This window comes from Aotus nancymaae, unplaced genomic scaffold, assembly GCF_030222135.1.
Source record: "Aotus nancymaae isolate 86718 unplaced genomic scaffold, 86718_ANA_hifiasm-v0.15.2.pri h1tg000108l, whole genome shotgun sequence".
Lineage (NCBI taxonomy): Eukaryota > Metazoa > Chordata > Mammalia > Primates > Aotidae > Aotus > Aotus nancymaae.
The window spans coordinates 31,141,152-31,160,109 of record NW_026988523.1 but is presented as its reverse complement, the minus strand read 5'-3'; the positions used below and the strand labels follow the sequence as shown (position 1 = coordinate 31,160,109).

The window sequence follows — 18,958 nt, the reverse complement described above, 5'->3', positions numbered from 1 at the left end:
GGCCCTTGTTTTTTTTTTTAAGTAGCGACAGAGTCCCATTATGTTGCACAAGCTAGCCAATGAAGATTCCTGTATTTAGGTTTTATAGACTCCTAAGGGAGAATCTTGGGAGATGCTCTCCAAGAATGAAGACCATAAAGAAATAGGATGTGAGGAAAAGGGCAAAAACACAGAGGGAACATAGGAAGGATGGCCCTTCCAGAAGATTTGGTCTTGGTCTTCCCAAAAACGTTCTTGAGGAAAGCAAACATCGCACATTTTTTTTTTCCTTGACACAGAGTCTTGCTCTGTCACCCAGGCTAGAGTACAGGGGTGCGATCTTGGCTCACTGCAACCTCCACCTTCCAGGCTCAAGTGATTCTCCTGCCTCAGCCTCCAAAGTAGCTGGGACTACAGGCATGAGCCACCACGCCCAGCTAATTTTTTTTGTATTTTTAGTAGAAACAGGATTTTGCTATGTTGTTCAGGCTGGTCTCAAACTCCTGACCTCAGGTATCTGCCCACCTCAGCCTCCCAAAGTGCTGGAATTACAAGCGTGAGTCACTTCGCCCAGCTGTAAACATCACATATTCTGACCAACCCCCCTCTCACAAACCCCTGTCCCCTCAGGCCAGCTTCTGGATGAGCTGGGCCTCTTCCTAAAGGCCCAGAATACCCCATGCCCTACCTCCTTGTTCAGTCGGTCCACAGTCCTGTCCAGCAAACGCTTCTGCTCCTCCAGCTCAGCCTTGCTGCGCCTGAGCGCCTCCCTCTGCTTCCCTTCCTCCTCCAGGGCCCGGTTCAATGTCTGCTGCTCCTGCCCCAGGCGGGCCAGCCCCCGCTGAGCCTCCTCGAGGCGTGCCTCCAGTGCCCGCTTGGCTGCTGCCAGACTCCCCTCCTCTTCCTGGGATGCATTCAGGGCCTCCTCCAGCTGCTGTTTCTCTGCCTGAGAGGTAGGGAAGCAGGGTTGGACTGAGAGAAGGCAAAACTTGGGTTCGATCATTTGGAGGTAGGTAGCTGGGCAGGAGAAATAAGGTATTTATGAAAATGGTGCGCAATGAAAACAGGCTCCTAGCAAAAAAAATCAGGACACAGAGAGCAAGCAAAGGGTGGGAGATAAGAGACAAAAATACCAGTGCAAAGACTGGAACATTGGCGCCAAAGTATACTCCAGGAAATAAACCCAAGGTTAACAGAGGGTTTGGGAAGGCAAAACAGATGTCCGCTAGGGCAAAAATAAAACTGATGGTTGAGTATTTAGCATAGGAGTATTCCACCAGGGCTGAGCAGAGAGGGCTGGAGGAAGCCGACACTGGGCAGAAGCACTGACCTCCAGCCGCTGCAGCTTGTCCCGAAGTCGCGCCTCCACCGCTTCCCCACCATCCACCAGGCCTCGAGTCTCCTTCAGCTGCTGCTCCAAACCCAGGATGCGCCGGCGGAATTCGTCATTTTCCTCCTGGGTCTCCCGAAGCGTTGTCTCCACTGCGGCCCGCCGCTGCCCCAGCACTGCTGCCTCTGCCTCGGCCACCATCTTAGCCTAAGGACGGTTCGGGGGGTGGCGGCTCAGACCCCAGGGCTTAGGGCCATTGACCGCACCCAGGAAAGCCATCCCAAAGACAGCCCATAAGAATGAGGCTTAAAGAGAGGTGCTGCCACCAGCCAGACGCTTCCCTGAGATCCCACCCCTACAGAGATGCAACGGGTTTCACCAGGTACAGCAGCCTCCCCCTGCCAAATCCTGGCTTCTTTTAACCACATGCCTAGGACCCAGGAGCGGGTCAGTACATACCCATGACAGGTAACTTTCCACACCCTCTGGGTCCTCAGCCCTCCAGACACCCTCAGCCTCCACCTCCTAAGCCCTGTGCCCACTCCCCTTGCCTTGGAAGCCTCTTCACAGTTCTGTCGCAGTTGCTGGAGGGTCTTTTGCAGCTGGAAGTTCTGTTCTTCCAGCTCCCGACCTCGATCAGCCTCAACCCTCAGGACCGCCAGCTGCTTCTCCAACTCCCGGTCCCGGTGTCGCCCAGCCACCTCCTGGCTCTGCCGTTCTGCCTGCAGTTCCTTAAGCTCCTCCTGCGTCTGGCGCAGCTCCTGGAAAGAAAGGGGAATGGTGACAGTTCACCTAGAGCCAGACTAAGATACCTGAATGTGGAGAAGCTGAAAGTCTCATACATTGCCAGGGGGAATGAGAAATGACGTGGCCACTTTGGAAAGCAGTTTGGCAGTTTCTCAAAAAGTTAAACAGGGATTTACCATTTATATCACCAGCAATTCCACTCTTAGGTAACCCAAGAGAATTGAAAATATGTGTTCACATAAAAACTTATACGTGAATGTTCATAGTAGCATTATTCATTACAGCCCAAATGTATAAACAACCCAGATGTCAATGAATTGATGACTGGACTAAATATGTTATACCACAGAGTAGAATGTTATTCAGCCATAAAAAGTAAGGAAGTACTCCTACTTGCTACCACAGGGACAAACCTTGAAAATGCTAGGCTAGGTAAAAGAAGCCAGATCCCTAAGGCCATACATTATAGGAAATATCCAGAATAGGCCAGGTGCGGTGGCTCACGCCTGCAATCCCAGCACTTTGGGAGGCCAAGGCAGGTGGATTCCGAGGTCAGGAGTTCAAGACCAGCCTGGCCAAGATGGTGAAACCCTGTCTCTAGTAAAAATAAAAAAAATTAGTTGGGCGTGGTGGCGGGCGCCTATAATCTCAGCTATGTGGGAAGCTGAGACGGGAGAATTGCTTGAACCCAGGAGGCGGAGGTTGCAGTGAGCTGAGATGGCACCATTGCACTCCAGCCTGGACAACAGAGTGAGACTCCATCTCAAAAAAAAAAGAAAGGAAGAAAGAAAGAAAAAGAAATATCCAGAATAGGTAAATCTAGAGACAAAGAGTAGATGAGTGGTTGCCATTGGGTAGGAGGAATTATTGTTAATGGGTATGGGGCCTTTTGCGGGTAATAAAAATGTTCTGCAATTAAATAGTGGTGATGGTTGTACAACTTTGTTAATACAATAAAAACCACTAGATTGTAAACAAAGATGACTTTTATACCATGCAAAACATAGCGTGGTGGCTCACACTTGTAATCCCAGCACTTTTATTTTTATTTTTTATTTTTTTGAGACGGAGTTTCACTCGTTACCCAGGCTGGAGTGCAATGGCGCGATCTCGGCTCACTGCAACCTCCGCCTCCTGGGTTCAGGCAATTCTCCTGCCTCAGCCTCCCGAGTAGCTGGGATTACAGGCACGCGCCACCGTGCCCAGCTAATTTTTTGTATTTTTAGTAGAGACGGGGTTTCACCACGTTGACCAGGACGGTCTCGATCTCTTGACCTCATGATCCACCCGCCTCCGCCTCCCAAAGTGCTGGGATTACAGGCATGAGCCACTGCGCCCAGTCCAATCCCAGCACTTTGGGAGGCCAAGGTGGGCTGATCACGAGGTCAGGAGATCAAGACCATCCTGACCAATACAGTGAAACCTCATCTCTACTAAAAATACAAAAAATTACCTGGGCATGGTGGCATGCGCCTGTAGTCCCAGATATTCGGGAGGCTAAGGCAGGAGAATCACTTGAATTCAGGAGGTAGAGGTTGCAGTGAACCGAGATTGTGCCACTGTACTCCAGCCTGGGCAAAAGAGCAAGACCCCATCTCAAAAAAAAAAAAAAAAAAAGAACATGAAGGGAGAGTACATGAAGGTATGGCTAGTAAGACTGGTTGTTTAAAAAAAATAGAGTGTGGCCGTGGGATCTCCAACTGTATGCAAGAGCAACCTGGAGAGACATTGACAGCACAGGTCAGATCAATGCCTGCAGCTGCCTGCTGCCTTTCCTATAATGCTTCAGGAAAAACACACATACACACACACATATATAATATAAAACCAAAATATGTGACACAATAAATACCGGCACAGCTCTGATTTCTTTTAAAAAGAAAATTAAAATTTGAGTTCTGGTTCTAATTATTAGCTATTAGCTACTTCTGATATTCAGAAAGTACCATAATTAGGCTAAAGGATTATATGTAACCTTTATATGGTCCATATATTTGACCTCAGAAAGTTAGAGACCAGCCTGGGCAATGTAAGACCATATACTCTGCTATTTTTCTTTCTTTCTTTTCTTTTTTTTTTTTTTTTTTGAGATGGAGTTTTGCTCTTGCTGCCCAGGCTGGAGTACAGTGGCATGATTTCAGCTCACTACAACCTCTACTTCCCGGATTCAAGTGATTCTCCTGCCTCAGCCTCCCAAGTAGCTAGGATTACAGCCACGCACCACCATGCCCGGCTAATTTTTTGAATTTTTAGTAGAGAAGGGGTTTCTCCACGTTGGCCAGGCTGGTCTCCAACTCCCAACCTCAGGTGATCCACCCACCTCAGCCTCCCAAAGTGCTGGGATTACCGGCATGAGCCACCTCACCCAGCCGCTTTTTCTTTCTAATAAGTTTTGCTACATTAGTAACTAGGCCATGCCAACACACATATTCCAGTTCATGTCATGATATTTCTCAATGTAAATTAATAAACTGAAATTCTAATGGTAAATATTTCTTCATAAATGTAGGTAAGAGTCCCCTCTGAAAGACAAAGCAGCTTTTGCCATGCTGACCAAATTAGATTTCTGAGCCTGCAAAAATGACCCTGGAGTTTCACAAATCCACCTAAATGCTGCTACCCATGACGTCTCTTGGGAGGCAGCCACCAGCCTTTGGCTGTACCCCAACCTGGCTTCTGAGAGCACTTTCCATTAGAAACCTCTTTGCTCAGTCTACGGCCATACCACCCTGAACACGCCTCATCTCATCTGATCTTGGAAGCTAAGCAGGGTCAGGCCTGGTTAGTACTTGGATGGGAGAAACCCTATGCTCACTGAGGAGACTAGTGCTGCTGTGTTGGAAAGAGATCAAGCTGAGCAGGCAGGATGAGGCCTGGAAACCAAGCACACGGGAGACGGCCCCACCAGCGTGGAGGCCCTCATGGAAAGGTAAGGCAGGTGTTCATCACCCCTACCTCCCATTCTGCCCCCTAGTTCCCAAATACCTTCTTGAGCACCTCAACCTGGCGAGTATCTCCAGCACTAGCTCGGGCCTGCTCTAATTCCCTCTGCAAGACCTCTATCTTCTCTCCAAGCTCCTCTTCCATCTCCTCCTTCTCCATTCGCAGCTGCAGGAGTCTGAGTGGGCAAGGTGAAATAAAGGGGAAAGGGAACAGAGTAAGGCCACATGCCTGGGGGAGGTTAGCATGGCAATGAACCCACCTCTCTGGAGGCGAAAACACTGGGCACCCACTCTCAAGAGGAAGGAAGGAGCCGGGCGCGGTGGCTCACGCCTGTAATTCCAGCACTTTGGGAGGCCGAGGCGGGTGGATCACGAGGTCAAGAGATCGAGACCATCCTGGTCAACGTGGTGAAACCCTGTCTCTACTAAAAATACAAAAAATTAGCTGGGCATGGTGGTGCGTGCCTGTAATCCTAGCTACTCAGGAGGCTGAGGCAGGAAGAACTGCCTGAACCCAGGAGGCGGAGGTTGCGGTGAGCTGAGATTGCACCATTGCACTCCAGCCTGGGTAACAAGAGCGAACTCCATCTCAAAAAAAAAAAAAAAAAAAAAGAGGAAGGAAGGTGAACATGGAAAAGAGCAGTTTGAGAAATGGGAGAGTAAGAGCATAGTGCGGATAGAAAGGAAGTGAGCCAGGCGTGGTGGCTCACACCTGTAATCCCAGCACTTTGGGAGGCCAAGGCAGGTGGATCACTTGAGCCCAGGAGTTCAAGACCAGCCTATAATGAAACCCTGTCTACAAAACATTCAAAAATTAGCCAGGTGTGGTGGCACATGTCTGTAGTCCCAGCTACTTGGGAGGCTGAGGTGGGAGGATGGCCTGAGCCTGGGAGGTGGAGGTAGCAGTGAGCCCAGACTATGCCACTGTACTCCAGTCTGGGCAACAGAGCCAGACCTTATCTTAAAAAAAGGAGAAAGGGCCAGGCACAGTGGCTGGCACCTGTAATCCCAGCACTTTGTGAAGCCAAGGTGGGTGAGGTCAGGAATTCAAGACCAGCCTGGCCAACATAGCAAAATCCCATCTCTACTAAAAATACAAAAATTAGCCAGGCGTGGTGGCATGCGCCTGTAATCCCAGCTACGTGGGAGGCTGAGGCAGGAGAGTTGCTTGAACCCAGGAGGCAGAGGTTGCAGTGAGCCGAGATCATGCCATTGCACTCCAGCCTGGACAACAAGAGTGAAACTCTGTCTCAAATTAATTAATTAATTAAAATTTAAAATTAAAAAGAGAAAGGAAGTGGGATATGAACCATGGGCAAGTATTTCCGAGAGGACCAAGCTCCTTACTCCTGCTTGGTGGCTCTAAGCTCCTCCTTGTTCTTCTGGAACATGCTCTGCCAATGCCCCGTCTCCTCTGAGGTCTCCTCCAGCTCCCTCTGCAGCCCTCGCACAAGGGCTGACATCTTCTGCCTCTCAGCCTCCAGCACTGCATGGTCCTAGAGAAGGGGAGAGTTGGACACCAGAAGGCTCAGAGGGAAGCGGTCACTTCAAAGCAAAGTGTGAGTGTGTAGAAGGAAAGGCTTAGACCCAGAGGGCAGCATGCCAGCTGCACCCCGACACCCTTGTGGTACCTGGTATAATGCTAGCACAGGGTCTCTGCTCAAGTCACAGTCCACCTTCTATTGTCTACAGGAAACCTCCCCCAGTTATTTCACCTTGCGACTTTTTATTTTTGGGGGGACAGAGTCTTGCTCTGTTGCCCAGGCTGGAGTACAACGGCACGAAATCAGCTCACCACAACCTCCACCTCCTGGGTTCAAGTGATTCTCCTGCCTCAGCCTCCCAAGTAGCTGAGACTACAAGCATGCACTACACCCAGCTAAGTTTTCATATTTTTGATGGAGACGGGGTTTCTCCATGTTGCCCAGTCTGCTCTCTAACTTTCTGAGGTCAAGCAATTCATCCGCCTCAGCCTCCCAAAGTGCTGGGATTACAGGCGTGAGCTACCACCCCAGCCTCCCCAGGACTTCTGTCACACAATCTCATGGTACTTCCAGCCTGTACTCCTTTGCTGTGCCCTTAGAGTTTTCCTGGCCAAGGTTTTCAGCAGATCTCACATGTGTCCCTTAGGGGGAGTTTCTAGTTGCAACCACGAGAAGTCCAAAAGTACCAGATCCCCAGGAAGCCTTGCTCCCCAGCAGCACCCTTCTCTCTCAGACCTTGCTGTGGTCACATGCCTGGGTTGCGTCCTGCATGCTCTTGCGGAGCTGCTCTGTGTCTCGCTGGCACTGCTGCCGCACATGTTCCACCTCCTGGTCACGGGAGGCTACCTCCTCTTTCAGGGCCCCCTTCAGGGCTGTCAGCTCCCGCTCCCGCAGCCTCAGCTGCTCCTCTACCCGCTGTTTCCCCTCCAAGACCTCTTCCAGAAGTTCCCGGGTCTCTAACAGGTCCTGGAGAAAGTAAAGGTAGAAGTGCAGGGGTGACTATATTAGGATCCATCTATTCACCGATTCACTGAGTCACAAAATACTTATTGAGTACCTTTGTGTTAGGCACAGTACCAGATGCTCTAGTACCAGTACTAGAGCACGGCATGATAGATTTCCTTTATCCTAACTCTATTCCCAACCCACCCCCGAATCTGCCTGAAAGCACACTAAGGAGTACCTGCAATCAGCCACCCACTCCTCACACTTTGGGGAAACCACGGATGAGCAGACTCGAGGATGATCCAGCTGAGAAAAAGCAGAGGCTGGGGCACAGGACCCCAGTTACCTTCAGTAACACCTCCTTAGCAGGCTCAGGACCCTGGACCTGTTTCAGCTTGCTCTTCAGCTCCACCACCTGGGTCTCCAGTCCATGTCGTAAACTTTCACCCTGGTCCAAGAGGCACTTCATGTTCTGGAGCCTAATAATAGATAACGTGATTGCACACTATGTGTCAGGCAGCTTTCTAAACACATCATGTGATTTAATTCATATTTATTAATTCATTTAAACTTGCTTTGTTCAGGTCTTGAAGAGGCCGCCCCTGACCTTTACAACCTGCTCCCTACAACCTGGCCCTCCTGATCTGCCTTACCCTGTTGTATTTACTGCCTTCTCACGGTTACAAATTTACCTGCATAATATGTTTGTTTACTGACTGTTCCCTCTCAGTAGAAACTAAACTTCTGGAGAGCGAGCCCTTCATCTGTAGGGTTCACTGATGTGCCTTGGGTACCTAGATTAATGCCTGTCATAGCATTCCTGATGAAACATCTGCTGAATGGATGAATGAATCCTTATAATGATCCTATGAGGTAGGTACTATTATTAATTCTATTTTACAGCTTAAGAAGCTGAGACAGAGGCAAACCCAGGTAGCTTAACTCTAAATCATGCACCACCAGCATTACTGATAAAGAAGGTAGAGAAAAAAATTTTTTTTAGAAAGAGAGAAAAGGCCTATCCTGTCCTTAAACCAACACTGCCCCTTTGAGCTTCTGGAAATTTCCTTCTGTCTCCTTCAACCCTAGGGGCAAAGTGGGAGTGGCCTCTAAGCCTGGCCTAGGCCCCCAAGCAGCCCAAGGTATGCCACCAGCTGCACTCACTCCTTGTTGCTCTGCTGGGCCTCCCCCTTCCTCTTCTCCAACAGCTCCTGCAATTGGCTGCACTCTTCTGTTTTCTCCTCCAGCTGCCGTTCCAGCCCAACTCTGGATGGCTCTAGCTTCTGCCGCTTCTGAAAAAGGGAATGAGAGTACAGCAGGTGGAGGGTAGGGAAAGCCTCTCGGAAAGACTCAGAATAGGGCCAGGCAGTGGCTCACGTCTGTAATCCCAACACTTTGGGAAGCCAAGGCGGGCAGATCACAATATCAGGAGTTCGAGACCAGCCTGGCCAACATGATGAAACCCTGTCTCTACTAAAAATACAAAAATTAGCTGGGCATGGTGGCGGATGCCTATAATCCCAGCTACTCGGGAGGCTGAGGCAGGAGAATCACTTGAACCCGGGAGGCGGAGATTGCAGTAAGCCAAGATCGCACCACTGCACGCCAGCCTAGGCGACAGGGCAAGACTCTGTCTCAAAAAGAAAAAAAAGACTCAGAACAATGGGAATATCTAACACTCATTGGACAATTGCTGTATGAGAGACACTGTACTTGGGACCTTATGTGTATTATCCACATTTAATCCTCATAACTAGCCTTAGTACTTGTAATGATGTAAAATATGCCCACAAATTATCTGACATTTCTTTCAAAAGACAAAGCCTAAATCTGTTCGCCTCAAGCATGGGCTTGATGTAGAGACTTCCTTCTAACAAACAGAAAAAGGAGGATGTGATGCGTAAATTCTGACATTAGGTCATAAAAAGGCATTGCAGCTTTTCTCTTGGATCCCTCACTCTGGGAAAAAATAGCTGTTATATTGTGGCAATACTCAAAAGCAGCTCTGTGAACAAGGCCAAACGGCCAGGAACTGAGGTCTACAACCAACAGCCATTTGATTAAGCCAGTTTTTGTTTGTTTGTTTGTTTTTTGAGACAGAGTCTCGCTCTATTGCCCAGGCTGGAGTGCAGTGGCATGATCTCAGCTCGCTGCGACCTCTGCCTCCCAGGTTTAAGCAATTCTCCCTGCCTCAGCCTCCCAAGTAGCTGGGATTACAGACACCTGCCACCACGCCTGGCTAATTTTTATATTTTTAGTAGAGATGGGTTTTTATCATGTTGGCCAGGCTGGTCTTGAACTCCTGACCTCAGGTGATCCGCCTGCCTCAGCCTCCCAAAGTGCTGGGTGCAGTTTTTGAGACAGGGACTTGCTCTGGCACCCAGGCTGGAGGGCAGCAGGGCAATCATAGCTCACTGCAGCTTCAATTTCCTGGGCTCAAGCAATCTTCCCACCTCAGCCTCCCAAGTAGCTGGAACTACGGGTGTATGCCATCACAACTGGCTAATTTTTTTATTTTTTGTAGAGGCGGGGTCTCACTGTGTTGCCCAGCCTGGTCTCAAACTCCTGGGCTCAAGTGGTCCTCCCACTTTGACTTCCCAAAGTGCTGGGATTATGGGCATGAGCCACCATGCCTGGCCCTGAGTAAGCCATTTTAGAAGCAGATCCTCCAATTTACTTATTTTGGCCACAGCCAGAAACTCGACTGGAACCTTATAACAGACTCAGAGCCAGAATTACCCTGTGAAGCTGATCCCTGGTTCTTGGTCCTCAGACACTGGGAAATATTTGTTTGTTTGTTTCAGACAGAGTTTCGCTCTTCTTGCCCAGGCTGGAGTGCAATATCACAATCTCAGCTCACTGCAACCTCTGCCTCCTGGATTCAAGCGATTATCCTGCCTCAGTTCCTGAGTAGCTAAGATTACAGGCATGTGCCACCGCACCCAGCTAATTTTGTATTTTTAGTAGAGATGGGGGTTTCTCTATGTTGGTCAGGCTGGTCTTGAACTCCCGACCTCAGGTGATCCACCCACCTTGGCCTCCCAAAGTGCTGGGATTACAGCCGTGAACCACCGCGCCTGGCCAGGAGATGTTTATGTAATTTGTTACACAGCAATAGATAATTAATATAGTACTATCATAATCCCCACTTTAGGGAACAGAGGCTTAGAACATTTAAAGAACTTGCCCAAGGTCGGTTACACAGCCAACAAGTAACGGAACCAGGACTTGAACCCAGTTAGTTTCGTTCCACAGCCAACCACTTAACCATTACACTACAGTGCTTTCCAAGAGACAAAGGAAGTTACAATCCAACATTTACTGAGCACCAACTACACACAAAGCAACACTGTGAAAGGAAGAAGACATGGTTTTAAAAAGGGTACACTAACTTTAGAATAAAACTGACCTGGATTTTTTCATTCCTCTCTGCAACTAACTGAGGCAATTTACTTAGCCTCTCTGATCTTCTGTTTTCTCATCAGAAAACGGTCCAGAATAGGTATTCACACAGTCACTAAGATAATTAGAGTACCCAGGACAACACATACTACCAAAATTATACTCAATAAATGATAGCTACTACTATTGCCATTATTTTGATGATGATTAAAAAAAAATGAGGCACAGAGAAGGTAAGTAATTTTCTTAAATTTCATACAGCTACTAAGGGGCAGAGCCAGGATGGGAACTCCCAAAGGGAGTGGAATGGAAGGTAGGTAGATTCCTCATGTGCTCCACCTCCCTCCACCCCAGAGAACCCCAGAAGTCCTTGCTGGAACTAGCACACACTTTTTTTTTGAGACGGAGTTTCGCTCTTGTTACCCAGGCTGGAGTGCAATGGTGCGATCTCGGCTCACCGCAACCTCCGCCTCCTGGATTCAGGCAATTCTCCTGCCTCAGCCTCCTGAGTAGCTGGGATTACAGGCATACGCCACCATGCCCGGCTAATTTTTTGTATTTTTAGTAGAGACGGGGTTTCACCATGTTGACCAGGATGGTCTCGATCTCTTGACCTTGTGATCCACCCGCCTCGGCCTCCCAAAGTGCTGGGATTATAGGCGTGAGCCACCGCACCCAGCAGCACACACTCTTGTCTCTTGTCTCATAAGACACAAATATGCTTGTCCCATTGCTTGGAAGAGTCAGCCCAGTCCATCTCCAGGCCAAGCCTTTCTCCCTGTGTTCCTTCACCTCCGGCACCTCTAACCTTTCCTCACCTTCACCTCTTCATCCAGCTTTCGCTGTAGCTCCTCCACTTTTCGGGTAAGCTCGCCCTGCCCTGCCACGGCCTTAGAAGAACCAGAAGAAATCATCTGCCAGAAATATAGGGGGTGGGGAGGAAAGGAGTGAGTCCAAGTCGGATCCCCTGAGGCCCTCAAAGCCCTAACCTTGACCCTTGCTCCCATCCAGAGAAGACCACTCACCACTAGAGGCTGCATCTTCTCCAGCACCAAACTAACCTTCCTCCTCACAGAGGCTTCACTTTCTGAGGTTCTAGAGGATAAAAGGATAGAAGCAAGGGTTAGGGGAGGAACGGGGTAGCAGACATCAGGAAAGGGTAAAATCAGGGACGATGGGGAACAAAGCTAGAAGAAAAAGGGAGGGGTGTGCCTCTGCTGCTGGGGAGGGGCCCCACTCACCCCTCCCTCAGGATGCCATAGATGGTAGCCTTCATATGGTCCACACTGCCTGGTGGGGCTGCCTCCTGCTGGTCCCGGAGGAGGTCTGGAGTTGATTTGAACTGTTTAAAAAAAAAGAAAGAAAGAAAGAAACAGGAAGATTAGGCCAGAAACATGCATGGGGTTCAGATGGAGTCAAAGTGGCAGTCTCAGGTCACGGCCCCTTAAGCATGATGAACGACTCTGAAATGCAGCAAAGAAGACGTGCTGCGGAGGCCTGAGCAACAGGCCGGGGAGAGGCCAACACAGATGCACCTCTACACTATTGCTGCAAACCGGATTCTCCCCAACAAACATCTCAACCAGCTGTGAACTGTGCCACAAGTGATTTGTCACTAATGGCAGCTGGCATGCTAGAGCTGATAAATAATTTACTCTTAAAATGAACTTAGGCACGCGCCTGTGGTCCCAGCTACTTGAGAGGCTGAGGCGGGTAGATCACGAGGTCAAGAGATCGAGACCATCCTGGCCAACATGGTGAAACACTGTCTCTACTAAAAATACAAAAATTAGCCAGCGTGGTGGCACGCGCCTGTGGTCCCAGCTACTAGGGAGGCTGAGGCGGAAGAATCGCTTGAACCTAGGAGACAGAAGTTGCAGTGAGCCGAGATTGCGCCACTGCACTCCAGCCTGGCCACAGAGCAAGACTCCGTCTCAAAAAAAAAGAAAGAAAAGAAAAACATACTTTTTATGTGCAAGCTCTGCAGAGAAAAATAACAAAGAGGAAAAAAAATGAACTTAAATTTCTCTCAAAGTAAAGTGGCTCCCTCACTTACATTCCTGAGTAGGAGAGAAAGGTGTGGAATTTTAGCAAGAGCACCGAGGAAACTGCTCCTGTCCTCCAAGCCTGCCTTACGTATGCTGCAGATCTAGCAAATGCTGGTGACTGAGCGTAGTTCATGGTTGCGGCAATGACAACTAGGTCCAAACTTGTGAATAATGATTTTTTAGCTCACTCCATTTTCTTTAGAATTTTACCCATGAAAATATTTTGTGCATGTGAATATCACCTATTTTTTGGACAGATACAGTAGAGAACAAAAGGAGAGTTTCTGCCTAGGCTACCTGAATTAGCAAGGAGGCCTATGGCTGGTGGGTAAAGGCTGATGAGAAGGGAGAAGAGGCTGACAGTTGGAAGCCAGGGAGGGGCTGGGTCTGACCTGCAGCATGGTAGGGTCCTGTGCTCTCCCCCGAGGCTCCTCAAAACTCTGAAGGACCCAGTCCTGAGTCTGACGGGCACGGCTTAAGCCACTGAGAGGGCTCGGGCTTGGGCTCGGGCTCGGGCTCTGGCTCTGTCTCTGGGCTGGCTGCTTCGAACTGCCCACGTGGTTGTCATATTTTGTGTTAGGGTTCCAGTGGTTGGTGGACTGGCGCTCCCGTTCCTCCAGGGTGTCCCGTGGGAGGCGGCTGTCCAGGCTCTTGCTCCGTTTGCGCTGTTCAGGGGGTAGTATCCGTGTTCGGCGGCCAGTCCGGCCCCGGGCCTGGCCCCCAAGTTGACCGTCAAACTTGTTGATAAGTGAGTCCACTGAAGACAGGGGAGCAGTGTCGATGGTGCTGCCTGGGGAAGCCACTTCTGGGGACAGGTCCAGCATGCTGGTGCTTCTGTTACTAGGATCCATTGGGCCAGGGCCTGCCAGCAAGGCCTGGGACTGGGAACGGAGTAGCTTTCCATTCCACTGGGCCCCAGGATCCTCATCAGATGTGCTGCTCTGCGAGGGGGCAGGAAATCCCCGGACCTGAGAGTAGGGGTTCTCAGGGAGTTCCGAATCTGAGCTCAGAGCTCCCGAGGCCCCTTGGTCATTGGCCCCCTTGATTTGGACCCCAAAGGAGTCGCCACCTTTCTCCCCACTGTTGAGAACCACAAAGGGCTGTCCAGCGATGCCCTGGACACGCACAGCAACCCCGTAGGTACTGGCTCTTGCATCCTTAGCTGGGCGTCGTCCACCACGACGTAGGGTGCCCACCTCTGCACCACTCACTGGCTCTGTGATGAAGCGAATCTGGACTCCATGGTCTACAGGGCCCCGGGGCTCAGCCATGTTGGGTGCCTGCTCCATAAATAGGAGGAGTCCTAGAAGATGAAGAAATGAGTTTAGGCTGAGAGGCTTAACTAGAAACGATGAAACTTCTACTTGCCCAGCTTTGGTGGGGCTGACTGCCCTGTCAGTTCCTACCAGATAAACCACTGATTCTCAGACTAACAGGAGGCCCCTGGAGAGCCTTTTAACATACAGGTTGCTGGACCTAACCCCTAGAGCCTCTGATTCAGTAGGTCTGGGTTAGGAACTGAGAATGCATTTCTAACTAAGTTCCCCAGGTGATACTGATGCTACTGGTCCAGAGACCACACTTTGAGACTCACTCACCTAAAAGAATCCATTTCCTCTGATACAGCCCTGGGAGCTAGGCTTTGTTACAAGTTTAAAGATTTTGCCTGATGGCCAGGAGCAGTGACCTGTAATCTCACCACTTCGGAAGGCCAAGGTGGGCAGACTGCTTGAGCTCAGGAGTTCAAGATCGGTGCGGGCAACATGGTGAAACCGCATCTCTACACAAAATACAAAAGTTAGCCATGCCTGGTGGTGCACTCCTGTAATCCCAGCTACTTGGGAGGCAGAGGTGGGAGGATCACTTGAACTTGGGAGAGGCTGCAGTGAGCAGTGACTATGCCATTGCACTCCAACCTGGGTGACACAGTGAGACACTGTCTCAAAAAAAAAAAAAAAAGGGCCGGGCGCGGTGGCTCAAGCCTGTAATCCCAGCACTTTGGGAGGCCGAGGCGGGCGGATCACGAGGTCAAGAGATCGAGAGCATCCTGGTCAACATGGTGAAACCCCGTCTCTACTAAAAATACAAAAAATTAGCTGGGCATGGTGGCGCGTGCCTGTAGTCCCAGCTACTCGGGAGGCTGAGGCAGGAGAATTGCTTGAACCCGGGAGGCAGAGGTTGCAGTGAGCCGAGATTGTGCCACTGCACTCCAGCCTGGCGCCTGGCAACAAAGTGAGACTCGGTCTTAAAAAAAAAAAAAAAAAAAAGATTTTGCTTGATCTTCATACATATACATAACACTACCATGTGCCTTCCTTCCCACCTCCCCCCCAGCATATGAAGACAGAACCCACACGCTGCTGAATAGATACCTCCATCTCACATGGGGACCTTCTCTCCCAGAGCTCATTTAAAATATAGAAGACCTCAAAGTGTATCATCCCACTTCTGGAAAGAAACTTAAAAAAACTGATAGCAGTGATGCCTCTGAGGTGGAGGAAGTAAGGACTAGGAACAGGGACAGGAGAGTTTCTATTCTCTGGAAGAGCAGAAAGGAGTGGACTTCCTTACTATATATCTCTTTGTCCCTTTTGAATTTGGAACCATGTGGATGTATTATCTATTCAAGAAAAGATTTAAATACAGTTTAAAAACTGTGCCACTCCGAGGAGTCCCAGGTCAAGTAAACTTGTCTCAGCTAAGAGCCAGAGCCAACACTATCCACAGGCCAGCTTCCCAGGTCCACATTGCTCAAGCTCAGAGTCAGCAAATGGAATGTATCCCAGGTATGCTCTGGCTCCAGGAACTTGGGGGAGAGATTATCTTCCAAGCAAATCAAAAAATTCAGCTTCCCCACCCCTTCTGCTAGTCTCCACCAGAGCCTAGCACCAAACTGGAGGAGGAGCCTCTAACGTGCCAGACAGAAACACAAACATACCCAACTCAACCTCCCCATGGAGTTCTGGGCCAAGGAAACTTGGCAAGGCCCCTTTCAGAGAGTGTAAAGTGCTAGCAAGCCAGGAAGGAGGGTGAGGTGAGAAGGGAGGGGAAGGGATGGGAGAGGCAAAGCTACAGGTGACAAAGGGCTTGGCGGGGAAGGTCTCCTATCTAAAGAAGAGCATTCTTAGAATTCCCAGCAATTTTCAAGAGAAAAGAACAGGGAGGGAAGATCCCTTTATTAGGAATAATTTTTCATCTTTTTGGCCCTGGGACTCCATGAGAAAATGATGAAAGTGATGCACCCTGCCCCAGGAGACAGCACACACAAACTTTTACCACACCATCTTAAAAGGTGTGTGAAGGCAGAAGGGTAGACTATTTCTCCAAGCTACCCGTCCAGTAGAAAATGCATTGGACTAGAATCAGGATCTGGTTTGGAATCCTATCTCTGCTCCTCACCCCTTGATGTATCCAACCTCAGGCAAATCATAACTTTTCTGGTGCAGTGGCTCATGCCTGTAATCCCAGCACTTTGGGAGGCCAAGGTGGGCGGATCACTTGAACTCAGGAGTTTGAGACCAGCCTGAGCAACATGGCAAAACCCCAGCTCTACAAAAAATACAAAAAAATTAGCGGGGTATGGTGGTCACACCTGTAGCCCCAGCTACTAGGGAGGCTGAAGCAGGAGGATCACCTGAGTCCAGGAGGTCAAGCCTGCAGTGAGCTATAATCACACCACTGCACTCCAGCCTGGATGATAGAGTGAGACCCTGTCTCAAACACAACAACAACAAAAAACCCACAACTTTTCTGTGCCTCAGTTTCCTCATCTGTAAAACAGGTATAATACCACCGCAAGGCTATTATCTGTCAGAATGAGATAATAAACAACTACATGGGTATACACAACAATAAAAAAATTACCAAGTTATACACTTAAGACCTTTGTACTTTATTTAGGCCAGGCAGGGTGGCTCATGCCTGTAATCCCAGGACCATGAGAGACAGACAGATCCCTGAGGTCAGGAGTTAGACAACAGCCTGGCCAACACGGTGAAACCCTGTCTCTACCAAAAACACAGAAATTAGCTGGGCATGGTGGCAGACACCTGTAATCCCAGCTACTGGGGAGGCTAAGGCAGGAGAATTGCTTGAACCCAGGAGGCAGAGGATGCAGTGAGCTGAGATCGTGCCACTGCACTCCAGCCTGGCAACATAGTAAGACCCTGTCTCAAAAAAAAAAAAAGAAAGAAAGAAAGAAAGATGTCACTTCTTCAGAGAAGCCTTCCCTGACCACCCATCCCACAAACCAGGTCACTTCTCACGAATCAGCCTCCACAAACCAGGTCGGATCCACGTTACACGCTATACAGTTGTCCTTCAGTGGGTTTACTCCAGTTTATATTTAGACATTTATTGGAGTAATTATTTCCTGTCGGTCTCCCCTACTTGATAATAAGTTCCTGGAGGGCAAAGACCATGGCTATCAGCTAACCACTGTGTCTCCGGGTGTTTGGGCACATGGTAGATACCAACAAATATTTGTTAAAGGCTGTATCCTGAACTAAAGCCCACTTGCACAGCCGTGGGGAGATTTGCCCAAGACAAATCTACTTTGCCTTAGTAACAGGACCTCCTCCTGATTCAGACTTGCTGCCCTATGCAGTCGTGATCTTAGAACCAGATGTGCCTAGATTGCCAGCTCTCAGAAGCCACATGATTTATTCATGATGCAGTCTACCCTGTCAGTACATTTACTGATCTTCCAGATCCAGGTCAAGGAGTTCCCAGCCTAGGCCCAGCAGAGGGCACAGCCCCTTGGGCAACAGCACTAAATTGCTCAGAGGCAGTGTTGAGCACTCCCCCAGGTCCCAGGTCAGGTTAGTTCCCCAGCCTCAATCACCTTCAGTCCAAGGACATGTGGATCAGGGGCCAGGAGGGCTAAAGGGATCTTTGGGGTGGGTCAGAAAGCAGGGCTCTAAATGATTCAACATGGAAAACCCGAAACCTACCCGCCTTTGGTTACAGAGGACAGTGGGGCGGGACCGAGCAGGGCAGCTCTGAGGCCTTGCGTAAGCCCCAGAGGCAGGCAGGTAAACAGTGATCAAGGGCCAGGCAACGTGGAGTCCAGGGCCTGCGCCCTCGCCAGATACCTGACCCTGCTTTTCTCTCCCCCGTCACATGCTCAGGGCTCTCCTCACCAACTGCACTCCGGGAAGAGACCAGACCACCAGCTAGTTCAGCTGCATCTGTCTGCCTCTGTCTTTCCAGCCTGCAAGGAGAGGGAGAACACTACCCCTGTACCAGACATTCACTTCTCCCTGAGTTACTCATTAGCCTGCCCTGCCCCAATTCCATCACCTCTGGCCCAGCCATATGCATCTGGTTCCCAACTAGGAGTGACAGGGTCTCTGGACTCCTAGCAGGAAGTGGGGGTGGGGTGGTTTCGGGTGTTCGGGGGAAGGACTGATTCACACAGGGCCAGGCAATATGCTAGACGCTGGCAGATTTAGAAAATGGGAGAACTAGAGGTATAGAGATTAGAACCCCCTCAGAGGAAACAAGGAAAGCAAACGGTCGAAACAGAAAAGGACAGCTCAGTGACCTTAATCACTCGGCACGCTTTTTCTCATAGTCACAGAGATAAGAAGGTTCCCCGTAGATCCAAAAAATATCCCCCAAGTGGACTCCTGGCTAGGTCCACTGAAAAAGCAGAAACCTGAGAGCCAGCCTAGAGCTGCTTGGCCAGTAGGGAAAAAACACAATGAGGAACTGGGCCCCTGCAAACTGGCTGGACTGGTTTGAGAGGCAAGGGAAAGGGGAGGGCCAGGGAGACTACACTGGCAGCTTGTAAAGCAGACCAGAGAAATTCCACATCACGGAAGAGGCAGAGGGGCAAGACCATGGGCAGGGGCTCTCCAGCCTGGATGGCAAAGCCAAAGCTCTGAAGGAGAGGGCAGAGGGCAGGGAGGGAACAGGCAGGAGGAGCAGATGAACAAGAACCTGGTGACAGGCCGGTGTGTGACAGGGAGACTTTGTCTCCCTCCGCCCCTCCCTTTCAAGTTCCCAAAGTTGCATTCCTGATCCCACACTCGTCTTGGCCGCCTCCCTGGCCCTCAGTTTGCCCCTCCTTGGCACAAA

The 18,958-nt window shown here is 49.8% G+C and overlaps 1 protein-coding gene and 1 non-coding gene across 4 annotated transcripts in view; one reads left to right on the top strand and one right to left on the bottom strand.

The window, feature by feature from the left end:
* The window catches only part of CGN (cingulin), a 29,732-nt gene that overhangs the window by 7,899 nt on the left and 2,875 nt on the right, over positions 1-18,958 (bottom strand). For all 3 annotated transcript variants that reach the window (XM_012462714.2, XM_012462715.2, XM_012462713.2), the window contains exons 2-13: positions 13,270-14,180; positions 12,071-12,171; positions 11,855-11,924; positions 11,648-11,743; positions 8,592-8,719; positions 7,774-7,906; positions 7,236-7,448; positions 6,346-6,494; positions 5,042-5,174; positions 1,861-2,070; positions 1,310-1,516; positions 668-925 (exon numbers count right to left, since the gene is read on the bottom strand). In XM_012462714.2, coding sequence (XP_012318137.2) covers positions 668-925; positions 1,310-1,516; positions 1,861-2,070; positions 5,042-5,174; positions 6,346-6,494; positions 7,236-7,448; positions 7,774-7,906; positions 8,592-8,719; positions 11,648-11,743; positions 11,855-11,924; positions 12,071-12,171; positions 13,270-14,166 — 2,595 coding nt within the window. In that variant the 5' untranslated portion in view covers positions 14,167-14,180. The remainder of the gene's footprint in view (positions 1-667; positions 926-1,309; positions 1,517-1,860; positions 2,071-5,041; positions 5,175-6,345; positions 6,495-7,235; positions 7,449-7,773; positions 7,907-8,591; positions 8,720-11,647; positions 11,744-11,854; positions 11,925-12,070; positions 12,172-13,269; positions 14,181-18,958) is intronic.
* Positions 3,732-3,839, top strand: LOC135272372 (small nucleolar RNA SNORA44). Its single transcript, XR_010340528.1, has one exon. It is a non-coding gene; the product is annotated as a small nucleolar RNA SNORA44 (small nucleolar RNA).